General features: G+C 34.8%; 2 protein-coding genes across 2 annotated transcripts in view; both read right to left on the bottom strand.

Moving 5' to 3' along the window:
• Window positions 1-1,967, bottom strand: part of LOC135837240 (vesicular glutamate transporter 3-like) — a 45,580-nt gene extending 43,613 nt beyond the window's left edge. The window contains exon 1 of the mRNA XM_065352451.1: window positions 1,859-1,967. The gene's annotated coding sequence lies outside the window, so the exon portion shown is untranslated. The remainder of the gene's footprint in view (window positions 1-1,858) is intronic.
• Window positions 1,968-10,481: 8,514 nt separating this feature from the next.
• On the bottom strand, window positions 10,482-13,203 carry LOC135837226 (sialin-like). The gene is made up of 9 exons (XM_065352435.1): window positions 12,679-13,203; window positions 12,429-12,606; window positions 12,124-12,354; window positions 11,858-12,032; window positions 11,530-11,781; window positions 11,325-11,458; window positions 11,076-11,218; window positions 10,864-10,984; window positions 10,482-10,762 (listed from the first exon to the last, which is right to left on the bottom strand). Exons 1-9 carry the CDS (start codon window positions 12,735-12,737, stop codon window positions 10,607-10,609), a joined length of 1,449 nt encoding a protein of 482 aa, XP_065208507.1. The 5' UTR covers window positions 12,738-13,203; the 3' UTR covers window positions 10,482-10,606.

Raw genomic sequence — 13,203 nt, 5'->3', positions numbered from 1 at the left:
TCACGTTAATTTCTAAATTGGTCGAAAGGGTCCAATAAGCAAATCCCAAAGTTATATGTGCTAAAGACAATTTTTGGGGTTTTCAAAGTGATTTGAAGTTTCTAGAGGAGATTGAAAAGTCTCCGGAGGTTTTTTTCTTAATTGCTATAACGTTTATGATGCCTATACGACTATACGTAGTTTGTTTTTTCATGAAGTTTAAAATGGAAAAGTGTTCTTTTTCTCTGCAATCTGCATATACATTTCAAATATTCACACCCTCGCCTCAAATTCAAGTTTTTTTTTTTTTGTTTTTTTTTTTTGAAGACTTGTTTTTGAAATGAAACAGATTGTTTGATAATATATACGTAAAATTTGAAAAAAATACGATAATTTCGTGATAATTTTTGCATTTACGTTTTGGAAAAAAATTACTCAAATTTTTTATAGGAGTTGGAATGGGAAATCCCTTCAAGGCAATTCCCGAACAGAATTTTGAGAAGTCGTATCACCTGCTCTAGAAAAATCAGATTTTTTCCTTGAAAATTTACGATAAAATGATACCTGCTAAAAAAAAAATGAGCAATACCGGTAACTGAGTGGTGGTCATGATTTCGATTTCACTATTTTGAGGGGGAAGGTCGGAGATGCAAAGTGTGGTAATGGCTACAGCCGCTACAGGTCAAGCATTTTCATCTTGCCTTCAAATGTTGTAGCAAAATTTAGAAGAATCTTCATTCACTCTGCATCGACGAGTCCAATTTCATTTTTAATATTGGCTTGTTAGGATTTTTATGAAACGTTTAAAATGTTAAACCTTGAATCCAAAATGTAAGATTTTTCAAAATTGTAGACCCGAGTAAATTTTTCTTTACAGCCAGAATTTTTTTCAACAGTCCCAGTGTTTTCTCTCACTTTTCTTGATTTTTTTTTTTCATAGATTGTTATCTATTTTGGATACAATCAGAGCAAATGTTAGACTGACGAAATTTTTTAATTCAAAAATAAAGCTTGATTTAAAAATGCTAGGTACAAAGTAGGCACATATTATGTATTGTAAGTAAATTGATCATAGGCATTTCTTATTTTTCAAGGATTAAAAACCGGTTGAGAACCATGGATCCGTTTCTATAATTATAAATTGATGTTTCGAATCACCCTGACGTGAGTCACTCACATGTTATATTTTGGATCAAATGATTTTCAACTCTTGCTACTTATTGATAGATATGATTTTAACCTTCTCTATCATATACACAGCAAAATTTGTAAAATACCTAAAACTTGAGAAATGTAACACATAACGATTTTATATCGAATATTTTGTTGGCATAAGATAAGTGGAAAAACTTGTTTTTGGTGGAAATTAGGCATAAATTTTAGTTTAATCAGTAATCACTGTAAAGAAGAAACACGTGCGATTTATTTTTATCACCTTGAAATGTTTACATTGCAAAATCTTTTCAGCAGTTTCCAGTTACAGGTAAATTTTAACGTGTAGTGTTGACAGTTGATAGAGATATATAGGAAGAAATACCTATTTATGCGAATATTTTTGCATGGAAATCGTGAACTATAAATAATTGATAGGTTATTGGGTAGGAAACTGAATTACGATGCATTCTATAAGTTGCATTTTCTGCCAATTGAAAAGCGTCAAGTTTTGAAGAGTCGTTTTTTGGAACTTTACCAAATTTTATTGCAAATTAGTTGTATTGTTTGACTAAAAATTGCAACAAAAAAAATTGTCAACTTGGGAATATAGTACATTTTATTTGTGGCAGAAAAATAATCAAAAGGTCTTGCTTATACTAAGATTTAATAGACGTGAAACATGCAAAAATCAATCCATATTGAAAATTACGTAAGTATTACTTACTTGAAGAATCGGGATTCCACCGTTCAATTCACTACGCTTCTCGAATATTTTTTGTGAAATCGATTTGAATATCTCAAAGAACAATATTCAAAGCAAAAATACAACTTTGTTATGTTTCAGCGCGAAACTTTAAGAAAAAAATGGGCAATTACGATAGTTACACTATGAAATTCAGATCGAGCGAACTTGCGAAACTGATTAAATCGATTATCATATTCGTATAATGTTCCTAATTACCTGGGTAATTATCTTCGTATTGTTCTACTTATCAGCATTCAAATATTCGTTTGAACTTCATCAATCTATAAATTCCGTAATATCGAAACCGTCACAAATTTAATTACGAATATCTAATATGTGTATAATATTATTAATTATTTCATTTATGGGGAAAAAAATATTGTATTCTTCATGGATCAATTCAAACGATCTTTTCTACTTTCAACACCGGCAAATTAGGCTACTGGGCTATTTTTTTTTTTTTTTTTTTTTTTTTTTTTTTTTTTTTTAAATAAAATTAGATAAGGAACTTTGAAAGATGTAAAGTCGGCTAGATGCTATCATTATTTAATTTGTGTTGCCCGAGGAGTCGTAGCTTCCTGGTCAAGTACATATATATTTCACCTCCTTGCGAACGATATCCATTTTTTATAGGTATTCGTAACTCGCAGTTTCTAATTTTTTTTTTCATTTCTTTTTTTCTACTTTGTACTCTTCTGACTTCCAGCACAAGTACTAATCAAAAATTCCTAATTTATTAAATTTGAATCAACTTAATCTTTGATCAATTTTTTCATTTCATATTTAGAAAAATAATGGCACATTTTGTATGATCATCGAGTTTGAAGTGTCGCAATGGGAAATTGGAAATCTTTTCCAGAAGCGTGACAAAATAATGAGTTCAAATTCAAATTCTTTATTTGTGATACATGCGGCAGCATTGCTGCCATCGTATCAAGTTAAGCATATAAGTACATAGAATACAAATTTCAGATTAAAATATAGGGTAAAAAAAAACTTGATTAAAACATAAAAGATGAAGATTTAAAACTATGGGTACATAAAATCTACTCATCCAGGTTATTTCAAAAAATTTGAACTCTTATTGATCCGGGGAGCTGAGATATTCTTCCAGGGTATAATAAGCCCTAGTTATCAGCCATTCTTTCAGGACATGTTTGAATTTTTTTGCAGTTGGCTGGTTTTTTACACTCCCTGGAATCCGATTATATACTTTTGCAGCAGATGATACAGTGCTACTCTGGAGAAGTTTTGTGCGGTGGTGGGGAGTTCTGAGGTTACCTCGTGATCTGGTACTGTATGGATGGGTAATTTTTGGAAAGGTTATAACCCCAGTATAAACCATGAGAGATATGTCCAGAATATATTGTGATATTGTAGTGAGAATTTTATTATCAACAAAGGTGGGTCTGCATGTTTGTCTTAGAGGTAGTTTATAAATTGTTCTTATCGCACGTTTTTGTAGTGTGAGTATTTGCTTGACATAAGATGCATTACCTCCCCAAAAAACTACCCCATAGGCCATTGTGGAGTGGAATAGTCCAAAATATGCAAGTCTGAGAGTTTTTTGATTTGTAATTTGGCATAGCTGAAAGAGTAAAAAGTTTATAGATGACAAACGACTGGTTAATTTAGTGATGTATACATCCCATTTTAAATTGCATTGAACATCAACCCCTAAGAACTTTGCAGCACAAGAGACATTAGGCAGAGTTGAGAGAGTTTCTGCTACCAGGTCTGCCTCCTTGGGGGTTACATTGAAAGGCACTGTTACTGTTTTTTCCAAGTTTAAGCTCATGGAATTTGCATTAAACCAGCAGATTAAGTTTTTGAGAACATGTTCTGTTTTTTTAAGCAGTGTGTCCCAGCTACCACCTTTTAAAAACATAGTTGTATCATCTGCAAACTGGGTTAGAAGTGCATTAATGTAAGATGACAAATCGTTAACATAGAGAATAAACAATAAAGGTCCAAGTATGGAACCTTGGGGGACTCCTTTGTCTATTATTTTCTCTTCAGAAAAGGTGTAAGTCTCGCCATTTTGGATTTTGACTATTTGTGCCCTATTTTCAAGGAAGGATTTCAGCCAACTGTGGATTGGACCCCTTATTCCATATTTTTCCAACTTTCCCAGTAGAATTCTGTGGTTCATGGTATCAAAAGCTTTCGATAAATCACAGAATATTGCCAATGAATTTTCACCCTCTTGACCAGCTTGGAGAATTTTGTTCAATAAATTATATATTGCTTTGGTGGTGTTTTTCCCACGACGGAAGCCAAATTGTGTTTCACTTAGAATGCTGTTAGCTGATAGGAATCGTATCAGTCGATTATACAACAGACGCTCAAAAATCTTTGAGAATACTGGTGTTACAGAGATGGGCCTATAGTTGTTTAAATTTGATTTTTCTCCTTTTTTATGTACAGGGGTTACAATACTTGATTTCAAGCTTTCTGGAAATTTTCCCTGATCTATGGAGTCATTAAAAAGTTCAGCAAGTATATGAGATATGTAGCGATCAGCTTGTTTCATAATACCTACATCTAAACCATAACTATCCCTAGAGTTGGAATTTTTGAGACCTTGTATGACATTAGAGACTTCAGCTGCAGTAGCTGGTAACACAAATATTGAGGAATCATTAGCTAGAATGAGGGATAATGGGTCCAATGTTTGAGAAGAATTAACTACGTTATTCGCAACAGTTGCAAAATGTTGGCTGAATAACCTAGCCATATCAGCTGAGTTGGTATATTTGGTATCTCGGAATGTAATATGATCAATGGAATGTTTGCATGGTTGATATGAGTTTATTATCTTCCATGTAGTTTTGCAGATATTATTTGAGATTGCAACTTTGTGAGAGTTTGATTCTATATTTGCCCAATTGATCAATTTTTTATATTCCTTTTGACGGAGCTTGTATTCAATTTTATCATCTTCAGACCCACCAAATTTCCAATTTGAGTAAGATTCTAATAGTCTAGTTTTTAGAGTGCGTATTTGGGTTTGAATACTATGAGGATAATGTAAGTGGTTAGGGTTATGATTTGTGTAAGTTTGAAGTGGGAAAGATAAGTTGTAGTGGTTCAAAAAAATATTTAAAAAATTAGAAAATTTGGAATTAATATCACCTATTTTCAGTGCATCCCAATTTTCAGAATCCAGAGAGTGGAAAAATTTTTCAAAATTTGTTTTAGAGAACATACGTTTTTTTAAAAGAGGTTGTTTTGCTGTATTCACAGATTTTTTGACCAGTTTCAAGGATAGGAGTACACTATTGTGATCTGATATATGTGGTGTATCTACCCTGGAAGAAAACTCAGAATCCCTATTACAAATAAAATTATCAATACAATTTCCAAGCCTGGTGGGCTGATAACATGTCAACTTCAGACCATATGATGACAGTAACAAGAAAAATCTACGAGATAACACATTATCATCTAAAATATTGATATTAAAATCACCACCAACCACAATTTGGTAACTATTATTGAGAAGGGTAATTGCATGTTCTAATTTGCTAAAAAATATGTCAGGCATACCTGAGGGTGATCGGTATATGGAGAGTATATTTAGGTGGAGGGAGGGAACTGAAATTGCTGATATTTCAATATGCTGGTCTACTGACAGCACCTGAACATCTTTACGTGAGTTACACACCAGATTACTGGAGTCTTGAATCAAGATGCATGATCCGCCTCCTTTCAAACTATTTCGACAGTAAGCAGAAGCAACAGAGTAGCCATTAATGTACAGAGAGCCTAGTTGGTTAGAATTCAACCAATGTTCTGTTAAACAGATCAGTTGACAGTTGGATTTTCTAAGATAATCATTCAATAGGGCAATTTTATTTGAGAGTGATTGCACATTGAGCGTTAGGAGCTGTACAATTTGCTGGCTTGAATTTATAGAGTAGCCAGAGGCAATTGAAAATTTGGTGGATGCGTAGCAATCGGAGATGGGTTACCTGAATAATGGCCAGAATAATTAGGTTGGTGATTGATAAGCATCGGCATCATAACTGGTGGTTGACTGAAATACATGGGTGGTGGGTGTTGAAATTGGGCTGCATTGTGCACATTTGGTTGCACTGGAGGCATTCTGAGAGGAACAGAACTAGGAGGAGGAGGAGGAGGAGGAGGAGGAGGAGGAGCATGTGGTATAATCAAGGTTGAGTTTAGCTTTTCTGAAGAGTTCAGCACAGATGTAGATTGAGTAAGGTGGGGAGAAAACTTGGTTTTATTAGGTTTCCGCCAATGTATGCCATGTGTCCTTTTCGTCACTGAAGAATAGGTAGGTGGTTGGTGGGTGGATGCACTAGATTTAGAATTACATAAATTTGTCCCATCAAGGGGCTTTTTAGAGCTAATACTAGTCACTGTACAAACATTAAACAGAGTAAACAAAAAACGAGCAATATTTCCACATAGATACCTCTTACCATTCTCATTGAGATGTCTTCCATGAGTATAATGAATACGACGAGGTTTAAAGCAACGCCACTGTAGGTACACTTCATCCAGCACTGACAATATAGCTCGAATATGCCTATTTGCGGAAGCAATGCCCTTATCAGCCTTCTTATTCATTGTGTAGGGTATCTCATATTGGATGGCATGAGTTCTTGATGAGATTTTTCTAACATTTTGAATATGTTCATTGATGATTTCTGTAGTAGGATTATTCGAGCCTCCAATGAATAGAACTACATCATCAGCAGTATAATTGGATGTTAGAAGATCAACACTTTGTGAGCACTCTGCCAGTGATGTCCCTGGTTTGCTTAGGGCCTCGATTGTGAAGATTGAATTACCCAGTATTTGAGTGAGAAGGTGCTGAAGTCCTCTAACATGACTGTCTCCTACTAGAAGCACCCTATGCTTCAGTTTCTTGGATGGTTTGAACTGGACTGGAGGATCGATTATGGCATTTTTGCTGTGAGTATTTAGGTTTTCATTCAATGCAGCTGGAGACTTCGTTTTTGTCCCATGAAGTGACCTGGTTTGTGTATGTTTCAAAGACATATGAGTTTCAAGTTTGGTCACACGTTCTTGAATGTTTTTAACCATCTGTAGGATGTCGTTTACTTGTGTGCCAATTTCTTCAACGCATTTCAGTAGAGTTGGTATATGTTTTAGCCGATTCTCCAGGATGTTGATCTCATCAATAATAGAACCTGGGATGTCAAAATTATCATCACCACTAGGATGTTCTCTGTCACTGATATAAGTATCATCGAAGGTGTCGGGGTAATTGCCAGTATCTTCGAGAGTATTATCATTTTCGATTTTGTTCAGCTCTGACTGTGGTTGTGGTGTGACTTTTGTAGAGTTGTGGAAGGGTGTTGACGTTGATAGTTTAGGGACATGTGCTGGTACTGGTGTAGTTGGCGCAAAGGGGGGCGGCTTTATGGGCACTGTACAGGTATGCACTTCAGCAGTAGTAGTAGTAGTAGTAGCATTACCCACCTGAGCAATGGATTCAATTGACACAACACTTTGCTGAGGCGGATGGTCGTGTTGTTTTACTTGTTTTCCATTGTTGGCCACGGATTTTGTCTTCCCAGGTGAGACTTGAATACTGACATTACACTTGGAATTGGTACAGATATATGTATACTGCCCGGATGCACATCTACGAGATTCTCGGTACTTGTAACCATCTTGATAAAAGTATGTAACCATGGTGACGTAAGGAAACTTTGCCTATACCTCTTGGGTTAGGCAACCAATCTGCGTCGACTATAACACTCCACTGATGGCGGCAGAGAGTAGTACTACAGCTGATTTTCACCAGGTCACAAATTCGAACCAGTTGCCACGCAATAGTGATAACAGAGAATGGCGATCTAATTTTACTCAGCTTGTTTCAAGATTAGCAGCAAGATATACACATAAGTCGCGTATTAGAGCCATACAAAACATATCCAAACATATCCAAACCTATCCGATGCCCAATAAAGGTATAGCACGCAACTAAACGATCAAATTAATCTTGGCAACGACAAAAATCGAAGTTTGAATACACATAACTGATAAGACTCGCATCTCACGACAACAGTACAAATTTTCGCGATAATTAGCGAATATGGACAAAATTTTAACCGCCGAAGCACCAAACGACACTCCACAATACACAAAACACGATTCAGTAAAAAGAATCACTAAATTCGGCGAAAAAACCCATTTACTGTTCGAATCACTAATGAGCAACGATAGTATGCCGGTAGTTGTTGGAGGAGGGGGGAGTAAGTGAGACTGAACACCTTTTTTCGCCAGATTTTCCCAAGTTTTTACCCCAGATCCCCCTCCAGGATTTTCCCAGCTAATTAGCCTGATATAATTTTGGAAGGGAGAGTTGGAAACAAAAGTTTTGGAAAATTTTTGATGCTGCTCAAGCAAGGGGAGGTAAAAAGATCTCAAAAATTCGCAATTCTACATTTATTTGAGGACATGTTTTATATTTTTAAAAAGAACCAATTTGGCAAAAGTTAGAAATTATTTCCGAAATTTTAGCGAAAAATAAGTTTGATACATATTTTAGCCAAAGTTGGGACTTTCTGGCAGTTTTGTTTGGAATGCACTGGAAAAACATTTTTTGAAAAATTTAAAGCAAAAAAATATTATTTTCGATGTGAGAAGTCAATTTTTCTACTTTCCAATTTTGTTTCGAGAAAGAAAAAGGGGAAAAATCTGGCTTGGGGTGAACGCTTTTGAAAATTTATAATTCAAGTAGTACATAAAAACCCATGGTTTTGGTTTTTGGTAATTTTTTGATTTTCCCAGTTTACTCTACTTCTTTCCAACTTTCGCCAAATTTCCAACTTTTTCCAACTCACTCAACTTCCCTCCCCCCCGGGGGGGGGGTCTTAGTTTAAAAGAGGAATCTATTATGCATACGTACCTAATACTCATACCTCCCAATTAAAATAAATATTTGTTCTTTAACTTTTCGTCATCATCATTATTTATTTATTGCCTCAGTTCTACTTTTGATAATAAATATAAATATTATTCTGGCGCCTATTCTGTTTTAAATACTGAGCGATTAAAAGAGATAGTAGAGAGAGTGGCGTCTAGAAGCAAAATAAATTGATAAAAAGCTAGTGAGACAGAGTAATTGGCGTAAATGACATTACGTTTGCTGCTATGCGGATAAATTTCCGAATCAATGCTCAGATTTTGATATGTATATTTTTTCAGTTGTTTTAATTCGTTAGAAAATGCTATTCGGGTAATATTTATGTTTCGTGGAAGTAACAGGTACCATATTATCTGATTAATACGACCTACCTTATCATATTAAGTTGTATCATATCTTCGCGCTGAAAAAAAAAAAAAAAAAAAAGAAGAAGGTTCAATAAACTTACTAAGAAAATGACGTAGATTAGGTAATTATACTTGAAGCGATTAACATTTTTTTGGAATCGTTGTATTTTACAAAAATTTATGAGCTTTATGATTCACAGATCACGATTTTAAAACTTTCGATAGGTACTTAACTGATTTCAGAAAATAATCAAATTTATATTTTGTATACTTAATATGCATTTGCGAATAATTTAAAATAAGTATATCGTCAATATTCAAAATCGAAGCGTTTTCCTATCTCCAAGTTACACGGCAGCTCACCAATCCATTTTCACATAAAAATGTGCTTAGAAATCTCTCTAGAAAAAAGGCCTGAAGAAGGTCAAGAATGCTGATGAAATACCTAATTCTAATTTTTATTATTTGATTTCAGGCGTGTACATGAATTATGATTATCCATTGGCGTCTGAGGATTACAATTCATAAAATGGAGAAATTCTGAGAGGAATGCGTGCGGTATCATTCAGGTAATTAATATGTACCCAATTACTTATTTAAATTGATTGAACGGATCATTTTGTAATTAAACTCAGAGGCGTGTCAAAGAAGGAAGGCCCCCCCCAAAAAAAAGAAATTAGGCAACAATTTGGGAATTTCTGGGTAAAACTGGTTGCCTTGGAATAAGTTGAGAAGTTTGGGAAAGATGGGAAGAAATTGTGTAAGCAGGGAAAATCAAAGAATTGCCAAAAACCATGGATTTTTACGTCTTGAGTTATAAATTTTCAAAAGTTTTCGCTCGGGTCAGATCATTTTCCTTTTTATTTTCTCCAACCAAAGTTGTTGAGTAGAAAGATTGACTTCTCGCATCAAAAATAATGTTGTTTTACTTAAAATTTTCCAAACAAATTTTTTCTCCTTCAATTTTCAAAATAGGCAACTTGTTTATCTTACGTTGTTTTTTTACTCGTACCCGGTTGTATTCAAATCTTAAGTTTGCATCACCACTCCCCCGACATCCTCAATAAATAATTCCGAGCTCATTTGATCGAATTTATTCTGAGAAAAAATCATTTCATGCTGAAACATCTGTTATACATATTTTCAAATATATTTAAAACAATTTTTTTTTTTTGGAAAACTGCCAAAAAAATTCAAGACGAATTATTAGACATAAATCATAATTAATTAATCAATCGTTATTTCACTCATTTTCATGAATAAATGCCAAAGGTATAGCCAAAAGAGCTGAGCCCATTTCATATTTGAGTCTCTTCCTCTAACAATGTTCTTATCAAGTGCATGTATTTCAAAACAATTTTTTACATAAATATTGGCACAAAATGTTTCCTTTTTAAAAAAGTAGTATAATATGTACTAAGATCAAACAATGATGGGTATTTCACTCATTGATCATTTTTCCGCAACTTTTTTCTCGCTGTCTGGTGGAATATCATCTGCAGATGTATACCATTGAGGCTCGCTAGATCCGAATGAAATAAAAAGAAGTCCACCCAATGCCATGAAACTGGCTGTCAGAGTAAATACTCTGTTCCATTCTTCGACGCTCTGGAGAATGAAATACATAAATCAATAAGGGATGAGTTAAAATCGATTTTGAGTATTTGATAAATACCTGGTTTGAAATTTCAAAGTAGGTAGGTACTCACATGATTCGAGGTCATTTCTCCAATGGCGTGATGTGATAAAATATTACCCAAAGCGTACCAGAAAGTTGACAAAGCTGAGATTGTTCCTGCGTGATTGGGTGCCATATAAATTACCACCATTCTAGAACAGCAATAAATTTAGGTTGTGGAAAACAGAATTTGTATCCATAAAATTATCAAGAAGTAGGTAGCTAGGTACTTGTGGAACTTACAGCAATACTAATGCATTTAACGATAATAAAGTTCTAATGATGGCAAAACAGGCTATGGTTAGGATAAAATTAGACAGAAGCATGGCAGATCCTAGAAGAGTGGCTCCGAAGAATAAAATGAATCCTACGATTATTTTATGCATCTGTTAACATTACGAGAACGTGATTAAAAATTGATGCTTATGATTTGATAGTTGCGAAGAAGTACCTACTATACATATTTTGATGAAAAAAACAATAAGATCTCACCTTTGTGATTTTTATTTTGGAATTATTCTTCCAGCTGTCCATCCCTGCCCCTATTAATGGTATCATGAGAGTACATACGATACTGGGAATCGATGAAATATATCCAACTAAATCGGTACTCGTTTGAGTTGCGTCTGAAAAAAAAAAATCAAGAATGGTCAAGAAATGTAAATAAATCGGGCTGATTGGGATATTGCACGATTACCTTTGACAAAGAGTGGAAGGCATGCCAGGATCGTGGTCAGAGACCATCCTTGAATCATTCGGCACAAGCAAAGCGTCCAAAAAGGTATCGACGTGAAGATATTTTTGTAAGGAATATTTACAACTTTGGTTGTTTTTTTCACCGTTCCATTGACAATATGGGCGAGTTCTTTTTTTGAAATCCGTCTATCTTTGGAGGGATCATTGGGAATGAGTATTAGCCAGATTATAGACCAGACCAGGCAACTGATACCTAAGAGGATGACCAAAGAAGACATTATTCATCAGTTGAAAAAACATTGATTGCTCCTCGAATTTTGAATACCCACCTGTGGCATAAAATACCATGGGCCAGCCCCACTTGTAAGCTAGAATTCCACCAGATGAGTGAATAATGGTGGTGCCAATGAATAAGCCATTGTAGCTAAGAGACATTAGTCGAGATCTCTCCGTAACTGGAATCCAACGTTGAAAAACTTCTGATTTGCTGGCATAAGCGATATTCTGAAAGGAAGAAAGATACCCATTATAGGAAGATTAAGCTGAGACAAGTGATTTTCGCGCCTAAAAAATTATTATGATTTTCGTCCATTACGTCGCAGACTCCGATTAAAAAACGATTCATCAACAACCATTTGAAATCTTGATAAACACTGATTGGTGCCAATAGCGTTAATAAGCCAATCAGCAATGTGAATGTACCGCAAGCTGTGGATCCTCCTATCTTGGATGGAACTGAAGCGAGTACGAAAGACATCATACCTCCATATTCGTACATGTTCAGCAGAAGGCCTACTTTGGAAGTATCCCAGTCAAATTCTGCTCGCTGCAATGGGTTTCATAGGAAATGAATATTGACAGAAGTGTTATTCGAAAAAGTAATTGGTTGATGAGTTATACCTGGGTTATTGTGCGGTTTTCTTCGATAATCAGTTTCTCGGATGTCATTTCGACGACAGCAATGCACACGTTTAATTTTATCATGCTCATATTGACTAAACCCAGAAATATCAGACATGTTACCAAAAATCGTTTCGATAACCATATCGAAGGAGTCGTCGAGTTTGAAGAACTCTTGCTGAAAATGAGAGCTCAGAGTAGTATAACTACATATAAGTCGAGAAATGACTGGAATTTTCGGTATATTTACTCGTTTTGTGTTGGAAGATCTTCCGAAATTTCACTACAGTGCTTAATTTTGGATTCCATTTTACAGCGAAAGAGGAAGTGTTGAATTTATAAAACGAATAAGTAAGCCGACCATTAATTACACAACGATGTACAAGGAACTGTACAAAATCTGCACAACCTACGAGTACCTCCCTAGAGGTACCTAAGGCATTTATTACATTATTGAACACGAAAATTTCCGAATAGAAACGAAAACACGCGAATACCTCTAATAATCAAAAGAAAATAGGTAATTCAACCAATAACAGGAAGCATGATTTGTACGATCATCTTATCATCTTTGTGAGGTTCTGAGGTTCTTTGCATTAGAGTTGATTATTAAGAATACTGGACGTAAATCGTTTTTATCTCAATAGATTACTTATGTAGATAGGTATGTATGTATTTATATGCGCTGATCGTTCAGAGATAAGCTGATGTGTATCTATTTCTACTTCTGTATAGCTTGACTGAATAGGTCTTATCCGAACTTCCGAAGTACTAA

The sequence above is a fragment of the Planococcus citri genome, chromosome 2, assembly GCF_950023065.1.
Source record: "Planococcus citri chromosome 2, ihPlaCitr1.1, whole genome shotgun sequence".
Lineage (NCBI taxonomy): Eukaryota > Metazoa > Arthropoda > Insecta > Hemiptera > Pseudococcidae > Planococcus > Planococcus citri.
This window is presented reverse-complemented; position numbering and strand designations above follow the sequence as displayed.